The sequence below is a fragment of the Hypomesus transpacificus genome, chromosome 6 (genome assembly GCF_021917145.1).
Source record: "Hypomesus transpacificus isolate Combined female chromosome 6, fHypTra1, whole genome shotgun sequence".
Taxonomy (NCBI): domain Eukaryota; kingdom Metazoa; phylum Chordata; class Actinopteri; order Osmeriformes; family Osmeridae; genus Hypomesus; species Hypomesus transpacificus.
Genome location: NC_061065.1, coordinates 14,841,479 through 14,866,287, shown reverse-complemented (window position 1 = coordinate 14,866,287; position 24,809 = coordinate 14,841,479). Strand labels below are relative to the sequence as shown.

General features: G+C 43.4%; 1 protein-coding gene across 2 annotated transcripts in view; it reads left to right on the top strand.

Annotated features, from left to right (window-relative positions):
• Positions 1 to 20,428: 20,428 nt before the first annotated feature.
• Positions 20,429 to 24,809, top strand: part of ddx31 (DEAD (Asp-Glu-Ala-Asp) box polypeptide 31) — a 68,127-nt gene continuing 63,746 nt past the window's right edge. For both annotated transcript variants that reach the window (XR_006956198.1, XM_047021332.1), the window contains exons 1-3: positions 20,429 to 20,537; positions 20,721 to 20,804; positions 21,187 to 21,335. Coding sequence is in view for 1 of the 2 variants with exons in the window: in XM_047021332.1 (XP_046877288.1) it covers positions 20,742 to 20,804; positions 21,187 to 21,335 (212 nt within the window). In the remaining variant the exon portion in view is untranslated. The remainder of the gene's footprint in view (positions 20,538 to 20,720; positions 20,805 to 21,186; positions 21,336 to 24,809) is intronic.

Below are 24,809 nucleotides of genomic sequence, written 5' to 3'. Positions count from 1 at the left end.
GTGCATTTTACGACAGGCTTGTTGTATTCCTTCTTGTCACGAAATGCAACCCCCGCTAACTCTGACCAGAAAAGTGTCACATGCCTGAAACTTACAGTGGTTACTTATACTAGTGCCCTCAGTGTACAGTAAGAATCATTTGATGCTGGGATATACAGAACAGACAATAGAGGTGGGATGCATTTCACGACAGGCTTGTTGTATTCCTTCTTGTCATCAAATGCACCCCCAGCTAACTCTGACTAGGAAAGTGTCACATGCCTGAAACTTACTGTGGTTACTCATACTAGTGCCCCTCAGTGTACAGTAAGAATCATTTGATGCTGGGATATACAAAACAGACAATAGAGGTGGGATGCATTTCACGACAGGCTTGTTGTATTTCTTCTTGTCACGAAATGCACCCCCCGCTAACTCTGACCAGAAAAGTGTCACATGCCTAAAACATACTGTGGTTACTCATACTAGTGCCCTCAGTGTACAGTAAGAATCCTTTGATGCTGGGTTATACAGAACAGACAATAGAGGGGGGTGCATCTCACGACAGGCTTAATGCACCCCCTGCTAATACTGACTAGGAAAGTGTTACATGCCTGAAATCCTGACGGAGGAACCCTAATAATAAAACGAACAATTACATGGGAGGAACCTTAATAATCCCACACCTATTGTTCTATTCCACTATTCTGATTTCAGACCTGTCCACCCTATACATACACATGTATTGGTATTAAATTGATGCTATTAAATGTACATAATGCTGGAGTAGAAGGGAAGAAACGTATAAGGGGGGAGAGCATTTCATGGCAGGCCTTGTTTTCCATTTGATGCAAGTGCAATGCACCCCATGCTAACACCGACTAGGAAAGTGTTACATGCCTGAAACGTACTGTGGTTACTCATAATAGTGCCCTCAGTGTACAGTAAGAATCATTTGATGCTGGGATATGCAAAACAGACAATAGAGGGTGGTGCATCTCACGACAGGCTTAATGCACCCCCTGCTAATACTGACCAGAAAAGTGTCACATGCCTGAAACTTACAGTAGTTACTTATACTAGTGCCCTCAGTGTACAGTAAGAATCATTTGATGCTGGGATATACAGAACAGACAATAGAGGGGGGTGCATCTCACGACAGGCTTGTTGTATTCCTTCTTGTCATCAAATGCACCCCCAGCTAACTCTGACTAGGAAAGTGTCACATGCCTGAAACTTACTGTGGTTACTCATACTAGTGCCCCTCAGTGTACAGTAAGAATCATTTGATGCTGGGATATACAAAACAGACAATAGAGGGGGGTGCATCTCACAACAGGCTTGTTGTATTCCTTCTTGTCATCAAATGCACCCCCAGCTAACTCTGACTAGGAAAGTGTCACATGCCTGAAACTTACTGTGGTTACTCATACCAGTGCCCTCAGTTTACAGTAAGAATCATTTTATGCTGGGATATACAGAACAGACAATAGAGGGGGGTGCATTTTACGACAGGCTTGTTGTATTCCTTCTTGTCACGAAATGCAACCCCCGCTAACTCTGACCAGAAAAGTGTCACATGCCTGAAACTTACAGTGGTTACTTATACTAGTGCCCTCAGTGTACAGTAAGAATCATTTGATGCTGGGATATACAGAACAGACAATAGAGGGGGGTGCATCTCACGACAGGCTTGTTGTATTCCTTCTTGTCATCAAATGCACCCCCAGCTAACTCTGACTAGGAAAGTGTCACATGCCTGAAACTTACTGTGGTTACTCATACTAGTGCCCCTCAGTGTACAGTAAGAATCATTTGATGCTGGGATATACTAACAGACAATAGAGGTGGGATGCATTTCATGACAGGCTTATTGTATTTCTTCTTGTCACGAAATGCACCCCCCGCTAACTCTGACCAGAAAAGTGTCACATGCCTGAAACATACTGTGGTTACTCATACTAGTGCCCTCAGTGTACAGTAAGAATCCTTTGATGCTGGGTTATACAGAACAGACAATAGAGGGGGGTGCATCTCACGACAGGCTTAATGCACCCCCTGCTAATACTGACCAGAAAAGTGTCACATGCCTGAAACTTACAGTGGTTACTTATACTAGTGCCCTCAGTGTACAGTAAGAATCATTTGATGCTGGGATATACAGAACAGACAATAGAGGGGGGTGCATCTCACGACAGGCTTGTTGTAGTCCTTCTTGTCATCAAATGCACCCCCAGCTAACTCTGACTAGGAAAGTGTCACATGCCTGAAACTTACTGTGGTTACTCATACTAGTGCCCCTCAGTGTACAGTAAGAATCATTTGATGCTGGGATATACAAAACAGACAATAGAGGTGGGATGCATTTCACGACAGGCTTGTTGTATTTCTTCTTGTCACGAAATGCACCCCCCGCTAACTCTGACCAGAAAAGTGTCACATGCCTGAAACATACTGTGGTTACTCATACTAGTGCCCTCAGTGTACAGTAAGAATCCTTTGATGCTGGGTTATACAGAACAGACAATAGAGGGGGGTGCATCTCACGACAGGCTTAATGCACCCCCTGCTAATACTGACTAGGAAAGTGTTACATGCCTGAAATCCTGACGGAGGAACCCTAATAATAAAACTAACAATTACATAGGAGGAACCTTAATAATCCCACACCTATTGTTCTATTCCACTATTCTGATTTCAGACCTGTCCACCCTATACATACACATGTATTGGTATTAAATTGATGCTATTAAATGTACATAATGCTGGAGTAGAAGGGAAGAAACGTATAAGGGGGGAGAGCATTTCATGGCAGGCCTTGTTTTCCATTTGATGCAAGTGCAATGCACCCCATGCTAACACCGACTAGGAAAGTGTTACATGCCTGAAACGTACTGTGGTTACTCATAATAGTGCCCTCAGTGTACAGTAAGAATCATTTGATGCTGGGATATGCAAAACAGACAATAGAGGGTGGTGCATCTCACGACAGGCTTAATGCACCACCTGCTAACACTGACTAGGAAAGTGTGACATGCCTGAAACTTACTGTGGTTACTCATACTAGTGCCCTCAGTTTACAGTAAGAATCATTTTATGCTGGGATATACAGAACAGACAATCGAAGGGGGTGCATTTTACGACAGGCTTGTTGTATTCCTTCTTGTCACGAAATGCACCCCCCGCTAACTCTGACCAGAAAGGTGTCACATGCCTGAAACTTACTGTGGTTACTCATACTAGTGCCCTCAGTGTACAGTAAGAATCATTTTATGCTGGGATATACAGAACAGACAATAGAGGGGGGTGCATCTCACAACAGGCTTGTTGTATTCCTTCTTGTCATCAAATGCACCCCCAGCTAACTCTGACTAGGAAAGTGTCACATGCCTGAAACTTACTGTGGTTACTCATACCAGTGCCCTCAGTTTACAGTAAGAATCATTTTATGCTGGGATATACAGAACAGACAATAGAGGGGGGTGCATTTTACGACAGGCTTGTTGTATTCCTTCTTGTCACGAAATGCAACCCCCGCTAACTCTGACCAGAAAAGTGTCACATGCCTGAAACTTACAGTGGTTACTTATACTAGTGCCCTCAGTGTACAGTAAGAATCATTTGATGCTGGGATATACAGAACAGACAATAGAGGGGGGTGCATCTCACGACAGGCTTGTTGTATTCCTTCTTGTCATCAAATGCACCCCCAGCTAACTCTGACTAGGAAAGTGTCACATGCCTGAAACTTACTGTGGTTACTCATACTAGTGCCCCTCAGTGTACAGTAAGAATCATTTGATGATGGGATATACAAAACAGACAATAGAGGTGGGATGCATTTCATGACAGGCTTGTTGTATTTCTTCTTGTCACGAAATGCACCCCCCGCTAACTCTGACCAGAAAAGTGTCACATTCCTGAAACATACTGTGGTTACTCATACTAGTGCCCTCAGTGTACAGTAAGAATCCTTTGATGCTGGGTTATACAGAACAGACAATAGAGGGGGGTGCATCTCACGACAGGCTTAATGCACCCCCTGCTAATACTGACCAGAAAAGTGTCACATGCCTGAAACTTACAGTGGTTACTTATACTAGTGCCCTCAGTGTACAGTAAGAATCATTTGATGCTGGGATATACAGAACAGACAATAGAGGGGGGTGCATCTCACGACAGGCTTGTTGTATTCCTTCTTGTCATCAAATGCACCCCCAGCTAACTCTGACTAGGAAAGTGTCACATGCCTGAAACTTACTGTGGTTACTCATACTAGTGCCCCTCAGTGTACAGTAAGAATCATTTGATGCTGGGATATACAAAACAGACAATAGAGGTGGGATGCATTTCACGACAGGCTTGTTGTATTTCTTCTTGTCACGAAATGCACCCCCCGCTAACTCTGACCAGAAAAGTGTCACATGCCTAAAACATACTGTGGTTACTCATACTAGTGCCCTCAGTGTACAGTAAGAATCCTTTGATGCTGGGTTATACAGAACAGACAATAGAGGGGGGTGCATCTCACGACAGGCTTAATGCACCCCCTGCTAATACTGACTAGGAAAGTGTTACATGCCTGAAATCCTGACGGAGGAACCCTAATAATAAAACTAACAATTACATAGGAGGAACCTTAATAATCCCACACCTATTGTTCTATTCCACTATTCTGATTTCAGACCTGTCCACCCTATACATACACATGTATTGGTATTAAATTGATGCTATTAAATGTACATAATGCTGGAGTAGAAGGGAAGAAACGTATAAGGGGGGAGAGCATTTCATGGCAGGCCTTGTTTTCCATTTGATGCAAGTGCAATGCACCCCATGCTAACACCGACTAGGAAAGTGTTACATGCCTGAAACGTACTGTGGTTACTCATAATAGTGCCCTCAGTGTACAGTAAGAATCATTTGATGCTGGGATATGCAAAACAGACAATAGAGGGTGGTGCATCTCACGACAGGCTTAATGCACCACCTGCTAACACTGACTAGGAAAGTGTGACATGCCTGAAACTTACTGTGGTTACTCATACTAGTGCCCTCAGTTTACAGTAAGAATCATTTTATGCTGGGATATACAGAACAGACAATAGAAGGGGGTGCATTTTACGACAGGCTTGTTGTATTCCTTCTTGTCACGAAATGCACCCCCCGCTAACTCTGACCAGAAAAGTGTCACATGCCTGAAACATACTGTGGTTACTCATACTAGTGCCCTCAGTGTACAGTAAGAATCATTTTATGCTGGGATATACAGAACAGACAATAGAGGGGGGTGCATCTCACAACAGGCTTGTTGTATTCCTTCTTGTCATCAAATGCACCCCCAGCTAACTCTGACTAGGAAAGTGTCACATGCCTGAAACTTACTGTGGTTACTCATACCAGTGCCCTCAGTTTACAGTAAGAATCATTTTATGCTGGGATATACAGAACAGACAATAGAGGGGGGTGCATTTTACGACAGGCTTGTTGTATTCCTTCTTGTCACGAAATGCAACCCCCGCTAACTCTGACCAGAAAAGTGTCACATGCCTGAAACTTACAGTGGTTACTTATACTAGTGCCCTCAGTGTACAGTAAGAATCATTTGATGCTGGGATATACAGAACAGACAATAGAGGTGGGATGCATTTCACGACAGGCTTGTTGTATTCCTTCTTGTCATCAAATGCACCCCCAGCTAACTCTGACTAGGAAAGTGTCACATGCCTGAAACTTACTGTGGTTACTCATACTAGTGCCCCTCAGTGTACAGTAAGAATCATTTGATGCTGGGATATACAAAACAGACAATAGAGGTGGGATGCATTTCACGACAGGCTTGTTGTATTTCTTCTTGTCACGAAATGCACCCCCCGCTAACTCTGACCAGAAAAGTGTCACATGCCTAAAACATACTGTGGTTACTCATACTAGTGCCCTCAGTGTACAGTAAGAATCCTTTGATGCTGGGTTATACAGAACAGACAATAGAGGGGGGTGCATCTCACGACAGGCTTAATGCACCCCCTGCTAATACTGACTAGGAAAGTGTTACATGCCTGAAATCCTGACGGAGGAACCCTAATAATAAAACGAACAATTACATGGGAGGAACCTTAATAATCCCACACCTATTGTTCTATTCCACTATTCTGATTTCAGACCTGTCCACCCTATACATACACATGTATTGGTATTAAATTGATGCTATTAAATGTACATAATGCTGGAGTAGAAGGGAAGAAACGTATAAGGGGGGAGAGCATTTCATGGCAGGCCTTGTTTTCCATTTGATGCAAGTGCAATGCACCCCATGCTAACACCGACTAGGAAAGTGTTACATGCCTGAAACGTACTGTGGTTACTCATAATAGTGCCCTCAGTGTACAGTAAGAATCATTTGATGCTGGGATATGCAAAACAGACAATAGAGGGTGGTGCATCTCACGACAGGCTTAATGCACCACCTGCTAACACTGACTAGGAAAGTGTGACATGCCTGAAACTTACTGTGGTTACTCATACTAGTGCCCTCAGTTTACAGTAAGAATCATTTTATGCTGGGATATACAGAACAGACAATAGAAGGGGGTGCATTTTACGACAGGCTTGTTGTATTCCTTCTTGTCACGAAATGCACCCCCCGCTAACTCTGACCAGAAAAGTGTCACATGCCTGAAACATACTGTGGTTACTCATACTAGTGCCCTCAGTGTACAGTAAGAATCATTTTATGCTGGGATATACAGAAAAGACAATAGAGGGGGGTGCATCTCACGACAGGCTTAATGCACCCCCTGCTAATACTGACTAGGAAAGTGTTACATGCCTGAAATCCTGACGGAGGAACCCTAATAATAAAACTAACAATTACATAGGAGGAACCTTAATAATCCCACACCTATTGTTCTATTCCACTATTCTGATTTCAGACCTGTCCACACTATACATACACATGTATTGGTATTAAATTGATGCTATTAAATGTACATAATGCTGGAGTAGAAGGGAAGAAACGTATAAGAGGGGAGAGCATTTCATGGCAGGCCTTGTTTTCCATTTGATGCAAGTGCAATGCACCCCATGCTAACACCGACTAGGAAAGTGTTACATGCCTGAAACGTACTGTGGTTACTCATAATAGTGCCCTCAGTGTACAGTAAGAATCATTTGATGCTGGGATATGCAAAACAGACAATAGAGGGTGGTGCATCTCACGACAGGCTTAATGCACCACCTGCTAACACTGACTAGGAAAGTGTGACATGCCTGAAACTTACTGTGGTTACTCATACTAGTGCCCTCAGTTTACAGTAAGAATCATTTTATGCTGGGATATACAGAACAGACAATAGAAGGGGGTGCATTTTACGACAGGCTTGTTGTATTCCTTCTTGTCACGAAATGCACCCCCCGCTAACTCTGACCAGAAAAGTGTCACATGCCTGAAACTTACTGTGGTTACTCATACTAGTGCCCTCAGTGTACAGTAGGAATCATTTTATGCTGGGATATACAGAACAGACAATAGAGGGGGGTGCATCTCACAACAGGCTTGTTGTATTCCTTCTTGTCATCAAATGCACCCCCAGCTAACTCTGACTAGGAAAGTGTCACATGCCTGAAACTTACTGTGGTTACTCATACCAGTGCCCTCAGTTTACAGTAAGAATCATTTTATGCTGGGATATACAGACCAGACAATAGAGGGGGGTGCATTTTACGACAGGCTTGTTGTATTCCTTCTTGTCACGAAATGCACCCCCCGCTAACTCTGACCAGAAAAGTGTCACATGCCTGAAACTTACAGTGGTTACTTATACTAGTGCCCTCAGTGTACAGTAAGAATCATTTGATGCTGGGATATACAGAACAGACAATAGAGGGGGGTGCATCTCACGACAGGCTTGTTGTATTCCTTCTTGTCATCAAATGCACCCCCAGCTAACTCTGACTAGGAAAGTGTCACATGCCTGAAACTTACTGTGGTTACTAATACTAGTGCCCCTCAGTGTACAGTAAGAATCATTTGATGCTGGGATATACAAAACAGACAATAGAGGTGGGATGCATTTCATGACAGGCTTGTTGTATTTCTTCTTGTCACGAAATGCACCCCCCGCTAACTCTGACCAGAAAAGTGTCACATGCCTGAAACATACCGTGGTTACTCATACTAGTGCCCTCAGTGTACAGTAAGAATCCTTTGATGCTGGGTTATACAGAACAGACAATAGAGGGGGGTGCATCTCACGACAGGCTTAATGCACCCCCTGCTAATACTGACCAGAAAAGTGTCACATGCCTGAAACTTACAGTGGTTACTTATACTAGTGCCCTCAGTGTACAGTAAGAATCATTTGATGCTGGGATATACAGAACAGACAATAGAGGGGGGTGCATCTCACGACAGGCTTGTTGTATTCCTTCTTGTCATCAAATGCACCCCCAGCTAACTCTGACTAGGAAAGTGTCACATGCCTGAAACTTACTGTGGTTACTCATACTAGTGCCCCTCAGTGTACAGTAAGAATCATTTGATGCTGGGATATACAAAACAGACAATAGAGGTGGGATGCATTTCACGACAGGCTTGTTGTATTTCTTCTTGTCACGAAATGCACCCCCCGCTAACTCTGACCAGAAAAGTGTCACATGCCTAAAACATACTGTGGTTACTCATACTAGTGCCCTCAGTGTACAGTAAGAATCCTTTGATGCTGGGTTATACAGAACAGACAATAGAGGGGGGTGCATCTCACGACAGGCTTAATGCACCCCCTGCTAATACTGACTAGGAAAGTGTTACATGCCTGAAATCCTGACGGAGGAACCCTAATAATAAAACTAACAATTACATAGGAGGAACCTTAATAATCCCACACCTATTGTTCTATTCCACTATTCTGATTTCAGACCTGTCCACCCTATACATACACATGTATTGGTATTAAATTGATGCTATGAAATGTACATAATGCTGGAGTAGAAGGGAAGAAACGTATAAGGGGGGAGAGCATTTCATGGCAGGCCTTGTTTTCCATTTGATGCAAGTGCAATGCACCCCATGCTAACACCGACTAGGAAAGTGTTACATGCCTGAAACGTACTGTGGTTACTCATAATAGTGCCCTCAGTGTACAGTAAGAATAATTTGATGCTGGGATATGCAAAACAGACAATAGAGGGTGGTGCATCTCACGACAGGCTTAATGCACCACCTGCTAACACTGACTAGGAAAGTGTGACATGCCTGAAACTTACTGTGGTTACTCATACTAGTGCCCTCAGTTTACAGTAAGAATCATTTTATGCTGGGATATACAGAACAGACAATCGAAGGGGATGCATTTTACGACAGGCTTGTTGTATTCCTTCTTGTCACAAAATGCACCCCCCGCTAACTCTGACCAGAAAAGTGTCACATGCCTGAAACTTACTGTGGTTACTCATACTAGTGCCCTCAGTGTACAGTAAGAATCATTTTATGCTGGGATATACAGAACAGACAATAGAGGGGGGTGCATCTCACAACAGGCTTGTTGTATTCCTTCTTGTCATCAAATGCACCCCCAGCTAACTCTGACTAGGAAAGTGTCACATGCCTGAAACTTACTGTGGTTACTCATACTAGTGCCCCTCAGTGTACAGTAAGAATCATTTGATGCTGGGATATACAAAACAGACAATAGAGGTGGGATGCATTTCATGACAGGCTTGTTGTATTTCTATTTGTCACGAAATGCACCCCCCGCTAAGTCTGACCAGAAAAGTGTCACATGCCTGAAACATACTGTGGTTACTCATACTAGTGCCCTCAGTGTACAGTAAGAATCCTTTGATGCTGGGTTATACAGAACAGACAATAGAGGGGGGTGCTTCTCACGACAGGCTTAATGCACCCCCTGCTAATACTGACCAGAAAAGTGTCACATGCCTGAAACTTACAGTGGTTACTTATACTAGTGCCCTCAGTGTACAGTAAGAATCATTTTATGCTGGGATATACAGAACAGACAATAGAGGGGGGTGCATCTCACAACAGGCTTGTTGTATTCCTTCTTGTCATCAAATGCACCCCCAGCTAACTCTGACTAGGAAAGTGTCACATGCCTGAAACTTACTGTGGTTACTCATACTAGTGCCTCTCAGTGTACAGTAAGAATCATTTGATGCTGGGATATACAAAACAGACAATAGAGGTGGGATGCATTTCATGACAGGCTTGTTGTATTTCTTCTTGTCACAAAATGCACCCCCCGCTAACTCTGACCAGAAAAGTGTCACATGCCTGAAACATACTGTGGTTACTCATACTAGTGCCCTCAGTGTACAGTAAGAATCCTTTGATGCTGGGTTATACAGAACAGACAATAGAGGGGGGTGCATCTCACGACAGGCTTAATGCACCCCCTGCTAATACTGACCAGAAAAGTGTCACATGCCTGAAACTTACAGTGGTTACTTATACTAGTGCCCTCAGTGTACAGTAAGAATCATTTGATGCTGGGATATACAGAACAGACAATAGAGGGGGGTGCGTCTCACGACAGGCTTGTTGTATTCCTTCTGGTCATCAAATGCACCCCCGGCTAACTCTGACTAGGAAAGTGTCACATGCCTGAAACTTACTGTGGTTACTCATACTAGTGCCCCTCAGTGTACAGTAAGAATCATTTGATACTGGGATATACAAAACAGACAATAGAGGTGGGATGCATTTCACGACAGGCTTGTTGTATTTCTTCTTGTCACGAAATGCACCCCCCGCTAACTCTGACCAGAAAAGTGTCACATGCCTAAAACATACTGTGGTTACTCATACTAGTGCCCTCAGTGTACAGTAAGAATCCTTTGATGCTGGGTTATACAGAACAGACAATAGAGGGGGGTGCATCTCACGACAGGCTTAATGCACCCCCTGCTAATACTGACTAGGAAAGTGTTACATGCCTGAAATCCTGACGGAGGAACCCTAATAATAAAACTAACAATTACATAGGAGGAACCTTAATAATCCCACACCTATTGTTCTATTCCACTATTCTGATTTCAGACCTGTCCACCCTATACATACACATGTATTGGTATTAAATTGATGCTATGAAATGTACATAATGCTGGAGTAGAAGGGAAGAAACGTATAAGGGGGGAGAGCATTTCATGGCAGGCCTTGTTTTCCATTTGATGCAAGTGCAATGCACCCCATGCTAACACCGACTAGGAAGGTGTTACATGCCTGAATTGTACTGTGGTTACTCATAATAGTGCCCTCAGTGTACAGTAAGAATCATTTGATAATGGGATATGCAGAACAGACAATAGAGGGTGGTGCATCTCACGACAGGCTTAATGCACCACCTGCTAACACAGACTAGGAAAATGTGTCATGCCTGAAACTTACTGTGGTTACTCATACTAGTGCCCTCAGTTTACAGTAAGAATCATTTTATGCTGGGATATACAGAACAGACAATAGAGGGGGGTGCATTTTACGACAGGCTTGTTGTATTCCTTCTTGTCACGAAATGCACCCCCCGCTAACTCTGACCAGAAAAGTGTCACATGCCTGAAACATACTGTGGTTACTCATACTAGTGCCCTCAGTGTACAGTAAGAATCCTTTGATGCTGGGTTATACAGAACAGACAATAGAGGGGGGTGCATCTCACGACAGGCTTAATGCACCCCCTGCTAATACTGACTAGGAAAGTGTTACATGCCTGAAATCCTGACAGAGGAACCCTAATAATAAAACTAACAATTACATAGGAGGAACCTTAATAATCCCACACCTATTGTTCTATTCCACTATTCTGATTTCAGACCTGTCCACCCTATACATACACATGTATTGGTATTAAATTGATGCTATTAAATGTACATAATGCTGGAGTAGAAGGGAAGAAACGTATAAGGGGGGAGAGCATTTCATGGCAGGCCTTGTTTTCCATTTGATGCAAGTGCAATGCACCCCATGCTAACACCGACTAGGAAGGTGTTACATGCCTGAATTGTACTGTGGTTACTCATAATAGTGCCCTCAGTGTACAGTAAGAATCATTTTATGCTGGGATATACAGAACAGACAATAGAGGGGGGTGCATCTCACAACAGGCTTGTTGTATTCCTTCTTGTCATCAAATGCACCCCCAGCTAACTCTGACTAGGAAAGTGTCACATGCCTGAAACTTACTGTGGTTACTCATACCAGTGCCCTCAGTTTACAGTAAGAATCATTTTATGCTGGGATATACAGAACAGACAATAGAGGGGGGTGCATTTTACGACAGGCTTGTTGAATTCCTTCTTGTCACGAAATGCACCCCCCGCTGACTCTGACCAGAAAAGTGTCACATGCCTGAAACTTACAGTGGTTACTTATACTAGTGCCCTCAGTGTACAGTAAGAATCATTTGATGCTGGGATATACAGAACAGACAATAGAGGGGGGTGCATCTCACGACAGGCTTGTTGTATTCCTTCTTGTCATCAAATGCACCCCCAGCTAACTCTGACTAGGAAAGTGTCACATGCCTGAAACTTACTGTGGTTACTCATACTAGTGCCCCTCAGTGTACAGTAAGAATCATTTGATGCTGGGATATACAAAACAGACAATAGAGGGGGGTGCATCTCACAACAGGCTTGTTGTATTCCTTCTTGTCATCAAATGCACCCCCAGCTAACTCTGACTAGGAAAGTGTCACATGCCTGAAACTTACTGTGGTTACTCATACCAGTGCCCTCAGTTTACAGTAAGAATCATTTTATGCTGGGATATACAGAACAGACAATAGAGGGGGGTGCATTTTACGACAGGCTTGTTGAATTCCTTCTTGTCACGAAATGCACCCCCCGCTGACTCTGACCAGAAAAGTGTCACATGCCTGAAACTTACAGTGGTTACTTATACTAGTGCCCTCAGTGTACAGTAAGAATCATTTGATGCTGGGATATACAGAACAGACAATAGAGGGGGGTGCATCTCACGACAGGCTTGTTGTATTCCTTCTTGTCATCAAATGCACCCCCAGCTAACTCTGACTAGGAAAGTGTCACATGCCTGAAACTTACTGTGGTTACTCATACTAGTGCCCCTCAGTGTACAGTAAGAATCATTTGATGCTGGGATATACAAAACAGACAATAGAGGTGGGATGCATTTCACGACAGGCTTGTTGTATTTCTTCTTGTCACGAAATGCACCCCCCGCTAACTCTGACCAGAAAAGTGTCACATGCCTGAAACATACTGTGGTTACTCATACTAGTGCCCTTAGTGTACAGTAAGAATCCTTTGATGCTGGGTTATACAGAACAGACAATAGAGGGGGGTGCATCTCACGACAGGCTTAATGCACCCCCTGCTAATACTGACCAGAAAAGTGTCACATGCCTGAAACTTACAGTGGTTACTTATACTAGTGCCCTCAGTGTACAGTAAGAATCATTTGATGCTGGGATATACAGAACAGACAATAGAGGGGGGTGCATCTCACGACAGGCTTGTTGTATTCCTTCTTGTCATCAAATGCACCCCCAGCTAACTCTGACTAGGAAAGTGTCACATGCCTGAAACTTACTGTGGTTACTCATACTAGTGCCCCTCAGTGTACAGTAAGAATCATTTGATGCTGGGTTATACAAAACAGACAATAGAGGTGGGATGCATTTCACGACAGGCTTGTTGTATTTCTTCTTGTCACGAAATGCACCCCCCGCTAACTCTGACCAGAAAAGTGTCACATGCCTGAAACATACTGTGGTTACTCATACTAGTGCCCTCAGTGTACAGTAAGAATCCTTTGATGCTGGGTTATACAGAACAGACAATAGAGGGGGGTGCATCTCACGACAGGCTTAATGCACCCCCTGCTAATACTGACCAGAAAAGTGTCACATGCCTGAAACTTACAGTGGTTACTTATACTAGTGCCCTAAGTGTACAGTAAGAATCATTTGATGCTGGGATATACAGAACAGACAATAGGGGGGGGTGCATCTCACGACAGGCTTGTTGTATTCCTTCTTGTCATCAAATGCACCCCCAGCTAACTCTGACTAGGAAAGTGTCACATGCCTGAAACTTACTGTGGTTACTCATACTAGTGCCCCTCAGTGTACAGTAAGAATCATTTGATGCTGGGATATACAAAACAGACAATAGAGGTGGGATGCATTTCACGACAAGCTTGTTGTATTTCTTCTTGTCACGAAATGCACCCCCCGCTAACTCTGACCAGAAAAGTGTCACATGCCTAAAACATACTGTGGTTACTCATACTAGTGCCCTCAGTGTACAGTAAGAATCCTTTGATGCTGGGTTATACAGAACAGACAATAGAGGGGGGTGCATCTCACGACAGGCTTAATGCACCCCCTGCTAATACTGACTAGGAAAGTGTTACATGCCTGAAATCCTGACAGAGGAACCCTAATAATAAAACTAACAATTACATAGGAGGAACCTTAATAATCCCACACCTATTGTTCTATTCCACTATTCTGATTTCAGACCTGTCCACCCTATACATACACATGTATTGGTATTAAATTGATGCTATTAAATGTACATAATGCTGGAGTAGAAGGGAAGAAACGTATAAGGGGGGAGAGCATTTCATGGCAGGCCTTGTTTTCCATTTGATGCAAGTGCAATGCACCCCATGCTAACACCGACTAGGAAGGTGTTACATGCCTGAATTGTACTGTGGTTACTCATAATAGTGCCCTCAGTGTACAGTAAGAATCATTTTATGCTGGGATATACAGAACAGACAATAGAGGGGGGTGCATTTTACGACAGGCTTGTTGTATTCCTTCTTGTCACGAAATGCACCCCCCGCTAACTCTGACCAGAAAAGTGTCACATGCCTGAAACTTACTGTGGTTACTTATACTAGTGCCCTCAGTGTACAGTAAGAATCATTTGATGCTGGGATATACAGAACAGACAATAGAGGGGGGTGCATCTCACGACAGGCTTGTTGTATTCCTTCTTGTCATCAAATGCACCCCCAGCTAACTCTGACTAGGAAAGTGTCACATGCCTGAAACTTACTGTGGTTACTCATACTAGTGCCCCTCAGTGTACAGTAAGAATCATTTGATGCCGGGATATACAGAACAGACAATAGAGGTGGGATGCATTTCACGACAGGCTTGTTGTAGTTTTTCTTGTCACGAAATGCACCCCCCGCTAACTCTGACCAGAAAAGTGTCACATGCCTGAAACATACCGTGGTTACTCATACTAGTGCCCTCAGTGTACAGTAAGAATCCTTTGATGCTGGGTTATACAGAACAGTCAATAGAGGGGGGTGCATCTCACGACAGGCTTAATGCACCCCCTGCTAACACTGACTAGGAAAGTGTGACATGCCTGAAACTTAATAAAAATGCACATGCCTGAAACATACTGTGGTTACTCATACTAGTGCCGTCAGTGTACAGTAAGAATCATTTGATGCTGGTATATATATATCAGACCATAGAGGGGGGTGCATCTCACGACAGGCTTGTTGTATTTCTTATTGTCATGAAATGCATCCCCCTGCTAACACTGACTAGGAAAGTGTTACATGCCTGAAACTTACTGTGGTTACTTATACTAGTGCCCTCAGTGTACAGTAAGAATTATTTGATGCTGCGATATACATATCAGACAATAGAGGGTGGTGCATCTCACGACAGGCTTAATGCACCCCCTGCTAACACTGACTAGGAAAGTGTGACATGCCTGAAACTTACTGTGTTTACTCATACTAGTGCCCTCAGTGTACAGTAAGAATCATTTGATGCTGGTATATATATATCAGACCATAGAGGGGGGTGCATCTCATGACAGGCTTGTTGTATTCCTTCTTGTCATCAAATGCACCCCCAGCTAACTCTGACTAGGAAAGTGTCAAATGCCTGAAACGTACTGTGGTTCCTCATAATAGTGCCCTCAATGTACAGTAAGAATCATTTGATGCTGGGATATGCAGAACAGACAATAGAGGGTGGTGCATCTCACGACAGGCTTAATGCACCCCCTGCTAACACTGACTAGGAAAGTGTGACATGCCTGAAATCCTGACAAAGGAACCCTAATAATAAAACTAACAATTACAATATGTTTCTCCTAACGGAGGAACCTTAATAATCCCACACCTATTGTTCTATTCCACTATTCTGATTTCAGACCTGTCCACCCTATACATACACATGTATTGGTATTAAATTGATGCTATTAAATGTACATAATGCTGGAGTAGAAGGGAAGAAACGTATAAGGGGGGAGAGCATTTCATGGCAGGCCTTGTTTTCCATTTGATGCAAGTGCAATGCACCCCATGCTAACACCGACTAGGAAGGTGTTACATGCCTGAATTGTACTGTGGTTACTCATAATAGTGCCCTCAGTGTACAGTAAGAATCATTTGATGCTGGGATATGCAGAACAGACAATAGAGGGTGGTGCATCTCACGACAGGCTTAATGCACCACCTGCTAACACTGACTAGGAAAGTGTGACATGCCTGAAACTTACTGTGGTTACTCATACTAGTGCCCTCAGTTTACAGTAAGAATCATTTTATGCTGGGATATACAGAGCAGACAATAGAGGGGGGTGCATTTTACGACAGGCTTGTTGTATTCCTTCTTGTCACGAAATGCACCCCCCGCTAACTCTGACCAGAAAAGTGTCACATGCCTGAAACTTACTGTGGTTACTTATACTAGTGCCCTCAGTGTACAGTAAGAATCATTTGATGCTGGGATATACAGAACAGACAATAGAGGGGGGTGCATCTCACGACAGGCTTGTTGTATTCCTTCTTGTCATCAAATGCACCCCCAGCTAACTCTGACTAGGAAAGTGTCACATGCCTGAAACTTACTGTGGTTACTCATACTAGTGCCCCTCAGTGTGCAGTAAGAATCATTTGATGCCGGGATATACAGAACAGACAATAGAGGTGGGATGCATTTCACGACAGGCTTGTTGTATTTTTTCTTGTCACGAAATGCACCCCCCGCTAACTCTGACCAGAAAAGTGTCACATGCCTGAAACATACCGTGGTTACTCATACTAGTGCCCTCAGTGTACAGTAAGAATCCTTTGATGCTGGGTTATACAGAACAGACAATAGAGGGGGGTGCATCTCACGACAGGCTTAATGCACCCCCTGCTAACACTGACTAGGAAAGTGTGACATGCCTGAAACTTAATAAAAATGCACATGCCTGAAACATACTGTGGTTACTCATACTAGTGCCGTCAGTGTACAGTAAGAATCATTTGATGCTGGTATATATATATCAGACCATAGAGGGGGGTGCATCTCACGACAGGCTTGTTGTATTTCTTATTGTCATGAAATGCATCCCCCTGCTAACACTGACTAGGAAAGTGTTACATGCCTGAAACTTACTGTGGTTACTTATACTAGTGCCCTCAGTGTACAGTAAGAATTATTTGATTCTGCGATATACATATCAGACAATAGAGGGTGGTGCATCTCACGACAGGCTTAATGCACCCCCTGCTAACACTGACTAGGAAAGTGTGACATGCCTGAAACTTACTGTGGTTACTCATACTAGTGCCCTCAGTTTACAGTAAGAATCATTTTATGCTGGGATATACAGAACAGACAATAGAGGGGGGTGCATTTTACGACAGGCTTGTTGTATTCCTTCTTGTCACGAAATGCACCCCCCGCTAACTCTGACCAGAAAAGTGTCACATGCCTGAAACTTACTGTGGTTACTTATACTAGTGCCTTCATTGTACAGTAAGAATCATTTGATGCTGGGATATACAGAACAGACAATAAAGGGGGTTGCATCTCACGACAGGCTCGTTGTATTCCTTCTTGTCATCAAATGCACCCCCAGCTAACTCTGACTAGGAATGTGTGACATGCCTGAAACGTACTGTGGTTCCTCATAATAGTGCCCTCAATGTACAGTAAGAATCATTTGATGCTGGGATATGCAGAACAGACAATAGAGGGTGGTGCATCTCACGACAGGCTTAATGCACCCCCTGCTAACACTGACTAGGAAAGTGTGACATGCCTGAAATCCTGACAAAGGAACCCTAATAATAAAACTAACAATTACAATAGGTTTCTCCTAACGGAGGAACCTTAATAATCCCACACCTATTGTTCTATTCCACTATTCTGATTTCAGACCTGTCCACCCTATACATACACATGTATTGGTATTAAATTGATGCTATTAAATGTACATAATGCTGGAGTAGAAGGGAAGAAACGTATAAGGGGGGAGAGCATTTCATGGCAGGCCTTGTTTTCCATTTGATGCAAGTGCAATGCACCCCATGCTAACACCGACTAGGAAAGTGTTACATGCCTGAAACGTACTGTGGTTACTCATACTAGTGCCCTCAGTGTACAGTAAGAATCATTTGATGCTGGGATATGCAAAACACACAATAGAGGGGGGTGCATCTCACGACAGGCTCAATGCACCCCCTGCTAACACTCACTAGGAAAGTGTGACATGCCTGAAACCTAATAAAAATGCACATGCCTGAAACATACTGTGGTTACTCATACTAGTACCGTCAGTGTACAGTAAGAATCATTTGATGCTGGGATATACATATCAGACAATAGAGGGGGTTACGGTTAGGGTTAGGGTTGCTGTTAGGGTTAGGGTTAGGGTTCGTTTTCGACCTGTCTGAGTAACCCACCCAATGCGCAGGCTAACTGCATTAAAATCGTATGCCTTTCAACCTATACATTAGCATGAAGAGCCATGTGAAATATATTGAACATGCTACACAAAATACATTTCCTTTGGTAATCATACTTATAGTATATTTCCTCAGAATGCAATGTCGTGGAGCAAGAATGTTGGTTCGCGTTCGTTACCATACGGTTTGAATGACGAATTTGAAGGATTTTGTGTTGAAAATAGCATCTGATATTTACACAGATAACCGACATTCTTATCTTGAATTCTATAACAAAGAAGGTATAATGTGAGACTTCTGTTTCCCCTCCGTTTGGTTGCAATATCAAGACGAAATCCTTCACTCTTTTGATTCGCACGCTCCCGCGGGGGGGTGCCAATCCAGAGAGTCATGCATCGGGTGATACAACATTTCAGATAAATTGCAATTTGCGCGGTTGTATATTTGTGAATGCCATGGAAACGCTCAAACCAAGCCCCCACCCCTCGCCCCTCGGCTTGAAGCAATGGCCCCGGTGGATGTAGGTGGTATTGCATGTACGGTTAGGTTTCCGACTCTTCCGGTCGTTTTTATTCTATTAACTCCATTCGACATTTACAAAACTATCTCCCCCAATAATTTTTGTTTGATTCTCGAACCTGGCTCATACTACTAGCTTTTTCATAGAATAACCTTTCCCGATTTTTGCTAAGTTTGAAACCAATCCGAAATGGGTAAACTAGCAACCCATTTATTTGCTTAGCCAATGAAAGTTGCCTGCAAATGTGCTCGCGGATACTAAGAGGGCACGAGCACAAAAGTTCACATTGGCCGATAGCCGATGTACATGAGCTCTCGGAGCTAGGGAAAAAAGAGCCACTGTTTAAAGCTAGACAGGAAGACACGGAAGTGGAAAGATGGCCGCGTCCAGTCTCGCGCTCTCGCTTGCCTCACTGCGCTACTGAGCACTTTTCATAGAAATGAATGGGGACGCCATCTTGGAAGACAAAAGTAGCTTACTCTAGTTATATTAGGTGCGTTCGACATGACCCGACTTCATGCGGCGCCGCAGCCGGCTGCAGGCGGCTGACTTGAAAAAGTGCATTCTGGTTAGACTTTTTGTCCGACTTGAGACGGCGCCGAGGACACGTCACTGTGACGTCGCCATCAAAGTACCGTGAGATTGATTCGAGAACTGCCGGTTGTGTAGCCGAGCGCATTTTCTCAAGAGCAACTGCACAGGTTCAAGTGACAACACAGCTATTTCATGATTGGCCAGACTCACACACGACAACTTTGACGCATGTTTTGGAATTTTCGGACACTTTCAGTTTCGTCAACGCTCAAAAAAGTTTAATTGAATTAAAAATGTGTTGAAGAAAGGGTTTTAGTCAGCCTCTTCACTAACGGAAAGACTAAGTTAAATTATAAATAAAGTCAAGTAAGCAAACAGCGCTTGATCGGCCATGACTGACATCAACGCAGCAAACCACGAGAAGCTGGAATGTCCGACTTTCCAGAGCCGTTTTCAACTCCTCCCCGACTGCAAGCGGCTACTCTCGCCGGTCGTTTCATGCAGCCGCAGTCCATGTCGAACGCACGTATTAACTCTATGGCTCAAACCAATGAAAATCGATTTAAAGAGCCGAAGTTACACGAACTCTCTTCATTTGGGAACGTCATTTCCTGACAAAGAGCCGAAGTTACACAAACTCTCTTCATTCGAGTACGTCATTTCCTGATTTTCTATCCGGCAATAACCGGGACCACGTTATACCTCGTCAGTCAACGCTGACAGAATATTCGAACCAATGTGCATTAGTTTCTTTCCCTGAGCGTTTCATAGTTTCACAGCAGACTGGTAATAAAAACATCTGCACCCAGACAACACATTTACCGACTTAAAAAACTTTCGAGGTCTTCGAGGTTTTACGTTAGTGTCTAACGTCACTGGATAGCTAACGCTACATTTTTACACACATGGTGTGTATCGTCGACTTGCTTGCTAACTGTTGCTAACCTTAGTTGTTTTAAATTATTTTAGAAATACTGCCTACCGCCAGTCATGTCTGAGGACGTTTTAACAAAGAAAAGCAAAGGTGCACCAGCCAACGTGAAAGATTTCAAGGTGGGGGACAAGTGAATTAGGCTATTCTTCCTCAGCTATTATGTTAAGTCAGAATCTTTATAAAAAATCCATTGTTTCTCTATACAAATGTTATTTAACAGAAATAATTCATGTAATGATTCGGATTGGGTTTAACCCGTATTGAAGTTATTTCAAATGTATAGCTGGAAGTTCAAATTAGACTCCGGATCCGCTTTCAAATTCAGTTTCTGTCAATTAAACGTAGCCTTCTCAAATTCAGAGGTAGGTCCAGGCAAAGTGGCACAGATTCTGACGTAGCAGTAATGTTTACTGCTCAGAAAGTAAAAAATCCTGAGCAGGATTTGTCGATGTCTTCACCAATGTTTGATCTGAAGTTATGTACCTTTTGTCTTAATTCCAGAAAAAGGCCAAGAAAAGAAAGTTCCCCTTAGGATTCGACCACCAGGAACAATCTTACAAACAGGGAAAGATTGACCAGACAGACAATAAGACCCATATCAAGACTTCATCATTGTTCAAAAACAACCCAGAAATCCTTGATGTTGACCGGTATATACACACGCACGCACCTACGCAGGCACGCACACACACACAGTACCCAGTGGCGGCTTGTGAAAATTATTCTAGGTGGGGCTGTGAAATATTCAGTCAATTCAGTAACCATCCTAAAACAAATGAACACAAACTGCATGATACAAGTACAAGTTCTTTGTGAAATAGTAATTATTTAATTAATGCACACAGCTATAGGCAAATGTCCAAATATTGAAAACCAGACATTTGGGCACTTGACCTACTCTCCTGAGGCCTGTTCCATAAAGTGAGTTTACCGAATAAGCCATACCGAATAAGTCAGTTAGTCGGACTCATTTCTAGTTCATTCGGTTCCATAATGCTAGCTCAACGTAGGTCGAACTCGGTTACTATGGCAACTTAGGCTGCGAAACTAGTCTGGTCCGGGGCAGGCTAACTGTCAGGCTTAGCCTTCTTGTAGCACTGTTCCAATGGGAAAACAATGATTTACCACGGATATTCTCATTTTCATGTTCAACTAAGGCTGCACGATTAATCAAATTTTAATCACGATCACGGCTTCCCACGATCAAATTCACGCGATCGAGCGATATTTTAAATGCGTCATTCCGTTAATAGAACGCTCCGTATCAAAGTTATTTTTTGCAAAGCCAATCTAGCGCTCCGTAAACCAATAGGTTCGTTCGACATCGGCTGTGGCTGCATGAAACGACCAGCGAGATTTGCCGCTTGCAGTCGGGGAGGAGTTATAAACGGCTCTGTAAAGTCGGAAATGTGTCATTTTATTGATAAACTCTTTCTCCAATCTGTAGGCTGCAGCCGGCTACGGCGCTGCATGGAGTCGAATACACCTAATGTCTGATCACAAGATGTTCCCTGCACCACGCAGCTTAGTTTCTAGATGTAGACGGTTACAGAGGACAGAGGCCCCGTCCACACTAGCCCGAGTATATTTAAAAACGCTTACATATGTCTGTGTTTGCACCTCACGTTCACACTAATACGGCGTATTCGGACACTGAAAACTGAGCCTTCGAATACGCTCTCCTAGCCGGAGACATTTGAAAACGCCGGGTTCGCGTAGTAGTGTGGACGGGGTCCACAGAGCTTTTCAGATACGATGATATTCAGTTGCTATGGCATTGGGGGTAGCTTTCACTCTAGCTATAATGTCAAGATGAACATGAAAGGTGAGAGAAATGTGCTGCTCCATCTTTATAATTTATTTACCAGTTGAGTTACTGTACTTCAGGTACAAGTATTATCACTTAATAGATAGCCTATGCGTTACTCTTACGCAGAAGGCGAGTGTTGTACTCGTTGTGCCTGAACGATACAAGGCAGAGAAGACGGTTTAAACCAAACACAGAGCGGCGATTCTGGGTGAAACCTGGCTGAACAGCTAGCTGGTGGGACAATTTTCAAACACCGAATAGTATTCCCAGAGGAGTATGTAGACAGGGCACCGTGGCGGGAGGGAGGGGCAGGAGTGGCGCAACCATGACAACGATTGTCATGTACCCGTGTTAGTATGGACGGCAAACATTTGGAAAACGATATGAAAACGCTAGTGTGGACGGAGATCGTTCATTTTTTATTTATTGTATATTTTTATTCACATCCATTCTGCAGGTACAATGCATTGTGACAATCGTATTTGATTAGGTTAAAATCTACAAATAATCGTGATAATTAATTGTGATCTCAATTAGGGCTGGGCGGTATGACGGTATATACCGAGCAATGGTAGAAATGTGTCTACCGGGAGAGATTTGGCTATACCGTTTCAACCGCGGTATACTTTTCAGTGTTTCCCACACAGACTAATTTGTGGCGGTGCAGACTAACACTGGCAGCCACACATTGCGTTTCGTAAACACTATTTAGGTTAAACATGAAGCGAATTCTTTCAGCTGCATTTCCTTTCCCTGCTCTCCCTCCTTCTCTCTGTCACTTAGCTACGCGTCTTTCTCACATACATAGTCACAACGTCAGCACACGTTAGCAACGATGCATACATTCGCCGTTCTAGTAAGACAGACAGCTATATCAGCGAGCATTCAGCATTAGCTTAATATCTAGGAAAGTTCAGGCTACTTTTCGCTAGGTACCTAGTGCGAACATGTCTTAATCGAAGGTTCCCCTTTGTTCTTTTGGTGAGAAGTCTCAGGAGCTAGCCACTTACCTGGCGTCATGGAGCCGACCAATTAAATAGTTATTTAGCACTAGCGTTGCTACTTGCACATGCAGAAATTATTTGTTTGTGGTTGATTTTGTGAAGGTGTGAATAATGTTGGATGAATATTTAATATAATAAAGTTCTGTGTAACAAATTATTAACGAAGGAATCATTTTTAAACCCCCCCGTTTGTCTGAGGGCATTACGGATCCGTATTGCGCTGTGAGTACTAGGTCACCACGCGGATTAGCCCAGTGTTTGACGGACACCTGTCTTTTTAATATTGTAACCCAACCACGACGATATCGAGACACGTTTACCACCGCGATAGCACAATATCGTCAATATCGTTACATCCCTACAAGATCCTGAAATGGATTAAATGCTTTTCCCTCTTTATCCATGTATCTGTGAGAAAAGCATTTAGTAGCCACAGTTCTTCAACAGGGACCAAGATGTATGTAATTCTGACAAAGAAAATAAATGTATACCTGATATGCAGATCGAGCTGCCTGGACACGGACATATCTGTGCTTTTGTCTATTTCCAGGCCAATCAATTGCCTGTGATGATCTTATCAGAATAAGCTCCTCCATTTTATGAGATAAAATCTCAAGCATCTCATCAATTATTTGACGAGATCTGTAATTAATCCTCTGGTCAATCAAATCAAATCAAATCAAATTTATTTGTATAGCCCTTTTTACACGCAAGCATGTCACAGAGGGCTTCACATGCGCCCATAGAACTGCCCCTCAACCAACCTAAACCCTCAAGGAAGACAAGGAAAACCTCCCAGAAAAACTCCCACCGGGAGAAAAAATGGAAGAAACCTTGGGAGGAGCAATTCAGAGAGGGATCCCCTCCTCCAGAGACGGTTGGTAAGAGAGAGGAGCAGAACACAAGCTAAACATAGTCATACAGTGTCAATGGGTTTTGAAACACCAAAATCCATTGTTCGGCTTTATAGACGTTGGATGGGACCGGGAAACTCGCTGTTGGCCGTCATGGAGACTGGATTCCGGGTGACGACCTGGTTCAGCGTTGGCAGACCGACGACCAAGCAGGTCCTGACAGCTCAAACCCCCCACACCACAGGGAATGTGTGGGGGGGGGACAGAGAGGAGAGCAGGGATTAGAGAATGCCAGGAGCAGCTAACAGTTACAGTCAAAATAGAATGAGATCCCCACCGGTCAAGTGTGGACTAGTGCAGCAATTTAACAGAGCAAAAAGGGTATTTGATGCAGCCCCACACACCAAAACAACGACAGCCCCCCTCAGTTGGAACATGAAATCTGTTCCAGGGGAA